This window comes from Macrotis lagotis, chromosome 2 (assembly GCF_037893015.1).
Source record: "Macrotis lagotis isolate mMagLag1 chromosome 2, bilby.v1.9.chrom.fasta, whole genome shotgun sequence".
NCBI lineage: Eukaryota > Metazoa > Chordata > Mammalia > Peramelemorphia > Peramelidae > Macrotis > Macrotis lagotis.
The window spans coordinates 45,479,828-45,492,873 of NC_133659.1; the positions used below are offsets into that span (position 1 = coordinate 45,479,828).

At 37.0% G+C, this 13,046-nt stretch overlaps 1 protein-coding gene across 2 annotated transcripts in view; it reads left to right on the plus strand.

The window, feature by feature from the left end:
- The window catches only part of LOC141512683 (uricase-like), a 120,699-nt gene that overhangs the window by 75,304 nt on the left and 32,349 nt on the right, over positions 1–13,046 (plus strand). Inside the window, exon 1 of one of the 2 annotated variants that reach the window (XM_074221802.1) lies at positions 593–701. The exons of the other annotated variant lie outside the window; for it this stretch is intronic. Coding sequence (XP_074077903.1) covers positions 669–701 — 33 coding nt within the window. The 5' untranslated portion in view covers positions 593–668. Of the gene's footprint in view, positions 1–592; positions 702–13,046 lie in introns of those variants that run through there. 2 annotated transcript variants of the gene reach the window in all.

Sequence of the window (13,046 nt, forward strand, 5' to 3'; positions counted from 1 at the left end):
CATGAAAGACACAATATACATACATAGGAATGCAGATGCCTCTTCAGCTATAAAATGATCATTTCAAGAGGTTGGGGAATAAGACCTGTGATTTTACTGGGGTAGAAAATTTCTTAATGAGAAAACTCCCTTACCAATGCGATCAGCAAATTTTTGGAAACTTATTTTCTGACAAAAGAGCACAGGACCTTGAGAGGTAAAATGTTTTGTCCAAGGTATGAGTTCTTTCTAATTTTATGGACAGCTTTCTATATGCTATATAATACCACCTTTCTAAATTAGAAATAAAGATAATTAAATAATGATTCCAATCATGTGAGGAAGATCACTTCTTTTCCTTTCTGGAAGTAAATGGTCATTTATTTGAGGCAAATAACTGCCTTTTGACAATAAAGAAAAGGGTTAAAATCAAAGTAAGACTACATTAAACTATGACTAATCGGGGGTATTGACATATGGTCTCCACCTCCCAGACTTAGCCATTCAAAGTCTAGTTTTAGCTTAAAGAGCTCCAGATAGCCAATCAGCTTTGATAGGGAACAGGTAAACAATTCTGACCTTTCTCCCATCCATACAAATAAAAAAAAAAAAAACTAAAACCAAAACCTCCACCAATAAATGTTTTGTCCAAATAAATTCATTCTAGTGAAACAGAATTTGAAGATTAAATGAAAATGTCTTATCCCTATGAGCATGAAAAGGTGAGAATTACCTTATTACTTTGAATGGGTGAGGGGAGAGAATAAGTAGAGGGACTTAAAAACTATTTTCTTAAGTACAGTGGATTTGAATGAATGATTTTCCAACAGAAAATCTAGGTAGATGGAAAAAAATGTAGGAAGTAGAAAAGTCTCATAGTCTCAAGTATTGGGTCTAAACCAGTATTGGGGATGTGGGTTAAAATTAGAATCACTTTGAGAATTATGAACCATCCTTGAGTATAGACCAAAGAGGACTTTTGCCTTCAATCTTTAAGTGAATCTGCTTTGGCACTGGGTTGCAAGGATTTGCCTCAGCTCCCTAGGATTCTTCAGGACAAGGGATGATTTCAAACCAGGTTCCCTTTAAAGGATACTGCAAAAGATAAATTGATATCTAACTTAGGAAAGCACCTTTGGTTTTGGTTCAAGTTAGACCCTGTAAACAATAGCCAGCATTTTCTTTCCATGTTACTTCATTTTCCAAATGACTGGATCCATTAGTCTTTCCTATGATGTCCATAGGTATAGATCTTATATAGTTTGGACACATTCCAAAATTTCAAAGACTCTCAACCTTTATGAAATTGTGATAATCTGTTTAATTTCATTTCATGATGCTCCTTAGTCTCTGTAAAGGAGCTGCATTATTGATGTTTACTTTTTAAAAGTTACATAAATATTACCTTAGTTTGAAATCTTTTTAAACATTTTAGCATTTATTGAAGTTTCCTGAAAATTACTAGGCCTGGGAAGCACAATTGTTTAAGGAAATATGACCATCACATTTTCCGGGACCCAGGACACATTTGTTTATTTTGTTGGAGTATTAAACTGATTCTAGTTCTTTTAAGCATATTGTTTATATATCTTACAAACCTAGGATATATAACATCTATATTGGCATGATATATTTACAGGAACTTTGTTTCTTTTTATATCTGGTTACTATTTCAAGGATTGTCAAAATAGTAGAGTTGGGCCAAGAGTTATATGGAGAAATTTGGGGAGCCAGAATAAATTATGAAACAATCAACTCCATTCAATCCAAATAAAATCAGAAACCTGGTGGGGTGGGGGAACATTCACATTTAGGGAGTAGGGATGATGGTCCAGCAAAGGAGATTGGGAAGGTACAGTTAGACAAGCAAGAGAGAACAGTGTCACAAAAGCCAAGGGAGAAGGGATTATCTAAGAGGAGGGGAATCAAGAATGGCAAGTGCTTCAGTGAGGTGAACAGGAGTAAGGATTTAGAAAAGATCATCTTGGGGGGGCTAGGTGGCGCAGTGGATAGAACACCGGCCCTGGAGTCAGGAGTACCTGAGTTCAAAGCCGACCTCAGACACTTAACGATTACCTAGCTGTGTGGAAAGGAAGAAAGAAAGAAAGAAAGAAAAGACCATCTGTTTTAGCAATGGAGAGATTCTTGGTAATATCAAAAAAAAAAGTTTCAGTTGAGTGGTACAATTGCATGTCAAATTGCAAAGGGCTGAGAAGTGAGTGACTAAAACCCAGAGGGCTTGTAGGCTATAGCAGTTGAGTTTATACCCATAATTTTGAAATCTTGGATCCTTACAGCACTGAAATGTGAATTATTTCCATAAAAATCGACCTTGCTATTACTAACTAGATCAAAGACCTCAGCAGACATCTAATCATATCCATGTCTGACCAGGAATCCCTTCTGCAATATCAGTGGCACATAGTCATTCAGTCTTTTCTTCAAGACCAGAATACAGAACCCATTCTTCCCAAAGTAGCCATTTTGACTAATTGATGATTGGTAATTTTCCCTTCCATTCAACACAAACTCTCTATAGCTTGCATTAATTCCTTCTTTTTCTGCTCCCTGTGGCCAAACAGAATCTAATCAGTCAGTCAGCAACAGTAATTAGACAGCTACAGGATACAATGGTGGGACAGAAGAGGGATTTGGTGATTAAAGAAATCAACCAGAAATTCAAATTTGCTTTAGATTTTACTATTAACAACAGAATATTTTTAAGGTAAGCAGAGCTTTCAAAAGTGGATTTGAAATGTTCAGGTTCTGTATGGGATGGTGAGACAAGTTCAGATGATAGAAATTTTCCCTTTTCCTCTCACTGTATTTCTTTTGAACTCTGGGAAACAAGCTACTTTGGCAAAATCCTATGTCTCCTGCCCCATTTATTCTAGATATACAGATAAGGTATTCATGGGACCTTGCTTAGCTGTAGGAAAAGCTGTAGGAAAAAAAACCTAGGAAAAGTTCTTAAATAAATAAGAAAGAACCCACAGTATAGGGCTTCCAGTCAACCAGTGCTTTGCTCACACTTCTTTACTATCATGATTTTGTAGATTTTGATCTAGGAATATAGTAATCATTCTATTGCTCAGACCTACTAATTAATTACATTGCTGTTGCCTTCTTTTCATGTTGTTACATTTATCTACTTTTATTTAAGGCCATAAATTAAAGATACAGTTTAATTAGAAAAGTAAATACATGGCCAAAGAAAAGTATTAATTGCATGCAACACAGATTCCAAGATCCGTCCCCTTCTATGGCAAAACATTTTTTAGGGTGGTGTCTGTTTCTTCATTCATGCTTCTCTCTGTCCCTTCAAGTTTATCACTAAAATAAAGAGCTCTCAAATGAATCAGAGACTAACTCTTATCCATTTGGGGCCACCTGACCATCATTAAAGTCTAGCATCAGTAGTGTCAATCAATCAATATTGATACCCTGTATCTCTCTCACATGCATATGAAATCAAATCTCTTGATCCTCTATCTGTTGTTGTTGGGTTTTTTTAGATTTTTCAAGGCAATGGGGTGAAGTGGCTTGCCCAAGGCCACACAGCTAGGCAATCATTAAGTGTCTGAGGTTGGATTTGAACCCAGGTACTCCTGACTCCAGGGCCAGTGCTCTATCCACTGCGCCACCTAGCCGCCCCTTGATCCTCTATCTGAAAAGACAAATGAACAAATAAAACCATTCCATAAGGATGATGGAACCCTGGCTAAGAGGCAATACTTATAATAGGAAACTCTTGGAATTTCTAATTTGTTTGAAGTTCAGCATCTGTTCCTTTTATTTCTTCATGAGTAGTTTTAATAGTTTGGATTGAATTTGTAGGATATATTTTTATTTTATCCCCAGACACTCAAGAAGTGTTGCTTCTGTTTAAGATCTAAGGACTCTACTTCTGTTGATATAAGGAAGATAAAAGACCAAAAGATACACATATACTGATTGATATGTTAAAGTTAGTTAAAGTTAAAGGAAGTTTATAATAGGTCAAAGAAACAATAATAAAGTTGGAGAGGACCATGAAAAAATAGGGGAAGGGGAAAACATCAGGGTGATAAATCCTGCAAAATTCAATCATGTCAAAGAGATTATTGGTATATATTTTGAGATGAGAATTCTGAATTAATGCTAATCAAATCAATAAAGTGGAAATGAGGATATAGGTAAGATTTCATAAAGAAAAGCAACCAGGACCTTGGGTTCATGTCAAAAGAAGATCAGTTAAGGTAGATAGGGATCTGGAGTGGCTAGGTGTTGTAGTGGATAAAGCACTGGCCCTGGAGTCAGGAGTACCTGGGTTCAAATCTGGTCTCAGACACTTAATGATTACCTAGCTGTGTGGCCTTGGGCAAGCCACTTAACCCCATTTGCCTTGCAAAAACCTAAAAAAAAAAGGTGGATAGGGATCCTAAATTTGAGAAAAAGAACATAGGGGAACATAATAGTTGTCTTCAAAATTTAAAGACTGTCATGGGGAAGAAGGAAAAGACTTGTAATGCTTAATTTCTAGGAGTAATGTGGGTAGAAGCTACAAAGGGGCTACTTCCAGTCTGATAAGTGGAAACGAGTAGAGGCATCTTAAAGTGGAATGGACTGCTTGGAGATATAGTAGACTTCTCCTCACCAAAGGGGGATGATGGCCACTTGTGGGATATTCTGTTGGGTGTGGATGTTCTTTTTCACTGTTGGATTAGATTAGATTGACATGGAGGTCCCTGTCAACTCTGAATTGTTGCGACTCTGACGTTTCTACAACAGAGGACCTAGGTTGGTATCCTACATTTGTGTTCTCCATATTGATCAAGACACTTAAACACTTCTTTTTTTCCTCACTGGTGAGGGGAGGAAGTTGAACCAGCTCATACCACTTACATTTCTAATAACCTGTGATTCTGTCCCAAACTCAAATTCCACAAATGTATCCTAAGTACCGAATACAGAAGTAGTGCTTTGATGACCTGATTTTTGTGAATTCTAAGCAATGACTAGTCCCATGTAACATGCTTTCTCTTGTCCTTGTTCATGCAGAAGTTACTTTTCAAGTTAATTGAGTGGTCCCTGCATTTTAGGGAGGCAATGGAGCTAAACTTTTGTTCTGTCACGAAGCAGCAGGGAAATGTGGATGGGTAAATAAAGCTATCGTTTGATATTCTCAATTCCCCACCATACAGACATCCTTGTCACTTAAAGAGAACCCACCCTCAAAGCCTAAACCAACTACAAGAACTCCATTTTAAAAGACTCCAGAAACAAGGAGAGAAAATATGAGGAAAGACGACTGGAAATTTAAGGCAGGAGAATCTGGATGAGATTCCCAGTGTCACTATTTATTATCTGCACGACCCTTTTCATTTGTTTAATGACTGTTGTCCATAGTTTAGAGGGTCCATGGACTCTCTCAGACTGGAGTTCAAATCCTGAAGAATTTCAAAGTTAAATCCTTGATCAGGTTTGCTTTGCTCCCACACAGTTAAAACCCTGGGAACATCTGAAATGAGCTCAGGTTTCTATATTTGGTTATTTCCCTCTGCTATCAGACCCGAGAAAATAATAGTATTAAAAATGATAAATGGGTTTCTTTGCTTAAAAATGTAATTGGGACAGAAATAAATAGTAAAATTATAGAAAGTAATCATAGTCTATATTTCTGAATGAGCACAATCTCATCTCTATTTTTCATTACTCTTCTAACTCTAACTGTATTGATAGTTTATGAAATATATAGTCTTCTCTTTCCTCCTTTCTTTTTTCTTTCCTCCTTTCTTTCTTTCTTTCTTTCTCTTTCTCTCTCTTTCTTTTTCTTTTTCTTTTCCTTCCTTCCTTCCTTCCTTCCTTCCTTCCTTCCTTCCTTCCTTCCTTCCTTCCTTCCTTCCTTCCTTCCTTCCTTCCTTCCTTCCTTCCTTCCTCCCTCTGTTTTTTCTTTCTCATTTTCTGTCTCTCTTTGTCTGTCTCTATCTTGCTCTTGTTCGTTGTTTCCATCATCATCTTTCTGCAGATGGAGTGGATTCCTTTAGAGTATGCTATTTAGACAATCTTGACTGTTCAAGTATCTGAAGCCAATCTCTTTTGGTTATGGTCTCTACACAGCTCCTGGCTTGCTTGTCTCCATCACTACTCTTTTCTCAAAATCACAACCATCCCTTGCAGAGATATCCATTCATTTTCCATTTTATTGTACTCTCATCAACATCAGAAGTCCCAATGAATAGCTGTGTCCTGAGTACATGACTTTGTTCCCTTACAAGAACATTTGTCATGGATCTGAACATTCTGGAAAATGTCTCATACAGGACAATTACATGGGATGCTAATACTTGTACTACTTATATAACTCATAAAATTATTGCTTATGAGAAAAGTGCTTAGTAAACTTTAAAAAACTCAATTGAAATACAAATTTTATTATTAAGAAGAAGGTTGGGTAAGAGTGGTGGTATGCAGGACATTTCCCTAGAGGCTGCTCTGGGGGGTGGCGTGGTGCTCTGAATCTGGAGTCGGGAAGATCTAAGTTCAAATCCAGCCTCAGACACTTCCTAGCAAGCTGTCCCAGGGCAAGTCGCTTCACCTTCACCTTCCTTAGTTTCCTAATTTGTAGAATAGGAATCATAATAATAGTCTCTATCTCCTTGGGATGTTGTGAGATAATATTTGTAAAATGCTTTGTAGACTTTAACATGCCATTTGAGTACCAGCTATGATTTTCCTCCTTCCACTTTCTTTTTTCTCTGTTCATTCACTAAAATATGTTTCACCCATAAATTAATGAGGAATGAAATAGCCAGGATTCATTTTTACTAATTCCATCATAAGAAAACAACCCAGATCTTAGATAAGAGCTAAACTGGAAGGAAGTTTAAAATTTATCTAGTATCAGAGTTTTTAAGCTAGGGTATATGAACTTCTTTTAAAAATATTTTGGTAACTATATTTCAGTGTAATTGGCTTCCTCCCAAATCTTTTGTATTGTATTTTATGCATGGAAAAATGTTATTCTAAGAAGGGGTTCATAGGCTTCATCAGACTCCCAAAAGGAATCCATAGAATTAAAAAGGTTAAGCACCCCTGACCCTGTCTTCTATTAGGAAAAATAATAGTATACATTTATCTAGTGCTAGACATTTCCAAAATATTTTACAAACATTCTCATTTGGTCCCCAGAACAACCTTGTGAAGTTGATTGATATTATGTTTGCATTATTATCACCCCCATTTTACAGATGAAGAAACAGATTCAGAGAAGCAAAATGCTGGATTTTGTCTATGGTCCCAAATAAGTAGATGTCATTGCTGAGATAGAAGGTTTCTTCTTATTCCAACCCTCCTTTTGCCCCTCTAAGCTGAACAAAGGCTCGTGGAGATCCAATAATTTGTCTGAGGATGACCTATGACATTTAGCATAATAGGGTTAATTCTGACATAAGGGAGGTTGAGGTCAAGAATTCAGCTTTTTTTTTCTGCATCCCTGTTCCCTGATGCCATTCCTAGTGTGGCAAAGACTAGCAGACAAATCAGCATTCTGGTCTGGGTTTCTTTTTGATTTCCTCTTCCTGGGTAACATGAGCATCGAAATAACAATAATTGAGTACCTGTAACTCCTGCTATTTTTAAAGTTCATTCTATGTAGCAGGTTATTCTTTCTCCCTGCTGTAATTAATGCAGATGTGCTGTTATCCTGATCATGAAACATTTGTTAGGCAAAATTCTTTTATGGTCAATTTTGTCTGCAAGTGTGATAGCTCAGGGCAATCCCCCCCTTCTCGGGTAGATTAAGGCAATGCTCCATATTGGATGATTTGGGGATATTTATCAAATGCAGTAGATTTGGGGCAGATTAAGAGATACCGGTGTCCCTTTGGCTACAACTTTTTGACCCATCATTGTTGATCTTAGTTTCATTAATATGAGTGTCACTTATATTGATATTTGTCCTTCATTCTCAAAGGAGACTATGGCATCAGGGTAGTGATGCCATGACTTGCAAGTAAATTGAATTTGTTACTTTGGGGGGGTTGAGTGACTTGCTGAAGGTCACACAGCTAGGTAATTACTAAGTGTCTGAGGTTGAATTTGAACTCAGGACCTCCTGACTCCAAGGTCAATGCCCTATCCACTGTACCACCTAGCTGCCCCAAGTGAATTGAATGTAAGTGAGAGGGCTGTACTGTCACCAACCTCACTTTCTCCTCCAGAGCCATCTAGGCCCAGCGACCTGATATGAATCTGGAAGACTGGAGATGGCATTGGATGTGAGGCAATAAAGGTTATGTGACTTGCCCAAGGTCACACAGATAGTATCAAGAGTATAAGTTCAGATTTAAACTCAGGTCCTCCTGACTCCAGGGCTGGTGTTCTTTCCCCTTATGTTAAATCTCACTAAAGAAATCATGTTTTAGTTTAGAGATGAAAGAGACTTCATTACTTATATAGTCTGACCCCTCCTTTTGCAGATAAGGAAATCCAGGCTTTGCAATGTAAAGGGACTGGTCCATGATTCTGCAAGCATAAATAGTAGGGTTGGGATCTGAACCAAAAATTGTTAGCTTTGGACCCAACACTCTTTCCACAGGTGGTTGCTGCTCAGATATGCTAAGTATTTCTTTCTGTGCACTGCCAATATTCTCTGCAGTTGGAATGTATTCTTATCTCTTATTTAGAGGCTGCTAGGTAATACAGTGGTCAGTGTTCAAATCTAGCCTTAGATTCTTCCTACTTGTATGACTAGGTAAGTCACTTACCTGCTGTCTACCTCGGTTTCCTCAATGGTAAAAATTATAAAGATATAATGAGATAATATTTGGAAAGCACTTGGCAAAGTTTAAATATTAGCTACTATGATTATCACCCATTTTAGAGATGAGAATTCTGAGGCAGGCACTCAGCAGACTCTTCTGAAATTAATGAAACAATTAGAGAAAGGAAACTGGTTTTCTAACTTTCAATGAGATTTACTCTTGAACGCTTTCTGGTATCATCATTTGACTATTTACAAAAAGTGTGAAGTGATCTGAAGATACAGACCAGAATTCTCCCACAGGTGTTTTTAAGCAACTTTGGAAGTGTGCATTTTCATATTGTTGTTGAGAAACAAGAATGAATGAGGGGAAAAGATTCTGTCTTTTTTAGACTGAGCTGCAATTCTACTTCTGCTATTTCATCAAAATGTGTGGCAGTTTCCCCCTATCTCCCCAAACAATTTACCCTCGATTTTCCTCAGGCTTTCAGAAAAACAAATCCCAAACAAATCACATTTATTAATATCAGAAAGATGCAAAACCGAATATGAAGATTGAGGTATTTCCCTCTGGCAGCTGACGGGGGAGTAGACACTGGAAAACATCTAACATGGCAAACAAACCAAACAAAACAAATCCACCAGAGCTTTTGTGAAAGGAAGTCAATCTGGAAGAAGCAGAGACGGGTATCCTGCCTGGTTAGAAATATGAGTATTCCAACCATTTCAGTCTTCTTATTCTAGAGGAGAATTCTACAATGGCTTTAACTCAATCAGAAATATTTTGAGCTCATGAATAACATAAAATCCAATTGTTTCCCTATTAAAAACCAATGTAGGGAGAAAAAAAGGCCAATAGAGGCATTTATGGGATTTCTTTTTTTCATTAGAAACTTTAGTTTGGAGCTAAGTTGATGATGCATTCTAGTTTTGCAAGCTATATCGTTGGGGCTGAAATAATACTAATGGTGTATGTCTACTGTATTTTAGGAAGAGAATAGGGACCAGGTCCATGATTTTCTTGACCTAGAATAAAATTCCTTAACCAATATAGGTAGGCACATTCTCTGCAATTTATATCCTTATTGCCTTATTCAGGATATCAAAATCAAATGTCTTATGCAAGGTCATATAGCCAGTAAAAGATAAAAGCAGAACTGGAACTCAGGTTTTGCTTATTTCAAGCCTAGTACTGATCTGGCCTAAGATACTTGCTGTGTAACCCATAGCAAGTCATGTAACTAGGATTGTTAAAAAAAAAGACTACTTCTTTATCCATTTCCCCACTCTTACCATCTATATAGATATGCATATATATGTATATCTATATATATATATTTCTTTATTTATTTACATTCAATCCACAGAAGGAAACTTTTCAGTCAATACTTCATTTCCTCCTGATATTAAAAAGTATAGCTTGGTTGGGGTTTGCTTTTCTGAAAACCTGAGGAAAATAGGGAGAAAATGGTTTGGGGGAAAGGGTGAAAATGGCCATATAGTTTGATGAAACTTTTTGAAATGCTTTTCTTATGTCAATCTCATGTGGCCATTTTGTGAGTAGAAAAACCCTATTATGCAGATGAGGATGATGAGGTTCAGAGACATTAAAACAACTTGCAGAGTTGGCATTCCAAATCAAATCTTTCCTGATTCCAGATCTAGTATTCTTTTTATTTGGGTTGTACTGTTTATACCATATTTCTAAGTAAAACATAGATTTTTTACTTTATCACTTTGATGGATCCCTGATAGCATTATCTCCTGTGATGCAGACTGCTTCTGTCTGTGCCTGTTTATCCTGAAAAACTCTTGTCCACGTCTTCTCCAAATCACCTCCACAGCAGGAAACTGCCTCTATTTCTCCTTATAGTATGTGGATGTCAGTGAAGCAAGCAGACTTTGTCCACTGGTCATCCCTGCCTTTTGCTGCATTATTAACTCATTTTTTTCTGACTATAAATTTCTCTGGTGGTTTCATCTTTTGAACAATTTGTCCCCTGTAATTCCTCATTTTAATGGGCTGCAGTCAATTCACACCCACCTACCAATTCTCCCTCGCCTTTTGTGTGATACTTGCCTTTAATTCTTTGGACACTGTGGTATTCAATGACTCATTGTCATATATTTACTGGAAGAATATTGGTGCTAAAAAAACTGAATCTTTATCTCAAGAATCTGGGGTCCTTAAAAGCACCATAAAAATTCCCCAAAGTTATCAGCATGCTCCCCTCCCTCTGCTCTATTTTAAGTTTCTTCTTCATTTAAATCAGATCACATAAATTTGATTTTCATTTCAATGCTGATGACCCCTAGGTCTATATATAACACACGTTGCTGAGCTCTGGCTAAGACCAGCTTGGACTTAAAATGTCCAAAATAACTCATCTTTTATCTCAATTTCCCCCCTCTAATGAACTTCCCTACATCTGTCAAGGGTATCACCATCTTTCCTGGTACCATCTTGGTGACACCTTCTACTCCTCACTCTCTATTGCCATTCTATCTAACTAGTTGCTAAATCATTCTCTCTTCACAACACTTCTTGTATGCAGTCCTCTTCTCTCCATTCAGATACTCATAACATTGGTTTAATCCCTGATCATTTATTGACTGCACTATTGCAATGACCATTTTACTGGAACTCCTGCCTCAAGTTTCTTCCCACTACAATGTATCATCACACAGCTGCTGAAGGGATTTTCCTATAATGTGGAATATACTACTCAATAAACTCCAGTGGCCTTATCACTTCAATGATGAAATATAGATGCATCTGGAATTTCAAATCCTTCACAGTTTTCCCGTGTCGTGTCTTTTCAGCCCTATTACAAATCTCAGCCCACCGAACTGACTTTTTTACTGTTTTGTTCTTTACACTAGCTTTCCCCATGCTGGGTGTATACACAGAGTTTGACAAAAAGTAGGTACTTAATAATATTCATCAATTGATTAGTTAATTATAGACACCTATATAGGTGCATATACTGGTGCATACAGTACTCAAAGGTAGGAAAGCCTGAATTTTAATCTTGCCTCAAATATTTTGACCCTGAGCAAGTCATTCAACTTCTCTCAACCTCAGTTTCCTCATCTGTAAAATGGAAATAATAAACAGCACCTATCTTATAGGTTTATTGTGAATATCCAATTAATTAGCATATGAAAAGTGCTTTGCAAATCTTATAAATGCTAGCCATTATTTTTATTATTGTTACTATTAATTGATCTGAGTTATATGAACTAAATGATGGATGAGCTCTATGATTGTCCAAACACCCAAATGAATATCTTTGTCCCTCCCTCACAGTGTGGATAGTCATTTTGAAATCTTTGGAGTGATTATCAGGTGATGGTGCTGGGGTTACAAGGACAATAAATTAAACATTCCCTATTCTCAAAGAGGGTACACGTTATAAGCAGCAAAGAGAGACAAGATGTGTAGTGGAAATTCTGTGACTCATTGTCATGATGGATAGATAGATAGACATATAGTTTAATCAGATCTCTCTATGTACATATAAACAAAAACATACGCTATTACACATACATACATATAAATACACACACACACACACACACACACACACACACACACACACCTGACTGCACATCCAACTATTGCTTTGTGATCTTCCCTGATTACTAGTTGACAAACCAGTGTGCCAATGTAAAAGATATCCTTGTTGGTATAGAGAAAAGAGCCATGGATTTGGAGCCAGATAGTCTAAGTTTGAGTCTTGGTCTTACTGATCATGGAAACTTGAGTGTTCCTTTCCCTCCCCCTGCCTCAGTTTCCTCATCAGTAAAATAAGTACATTGGCCCAGATGATTTCCAATGTCATTTCCAACTCTTTTATTCTAAAATATATCTAGACCAGTTTTTACCCTTAAACTTAAAGATACAATCTGTTTCACCTAACAAATGACTTAATAATTCTTCAATTGGCCCGAAGATAAGATACCACCCACTCATCTACTTTTCATGCTGGAGAAATAAAAATCCATCATCTATATTAAACATCCATAAGAATAATGTCTCCTTTCTGCAGGGAGCTTTTCTTCAGTCTGGCTCTTCTTTTAAAGAGTCTAGAGACTCCTTCCTATCCCTTTCTGATTACATTATCTGATACTTCATTCCTATGGGCTAATAGACATGACTGGAGAAGTACAACTGTCCTTGGGGAGAAAAGGTAAAGACTCTGTATTAGTGGTCAGTCAATCAAACAACAATCATTTATTAAATATTTACCATGTGCTAGCTACTGTGCTAAAGACTAAACATACAGCTGTCAAAGGGAAACAGTCCCCTATCCTCAAGGAA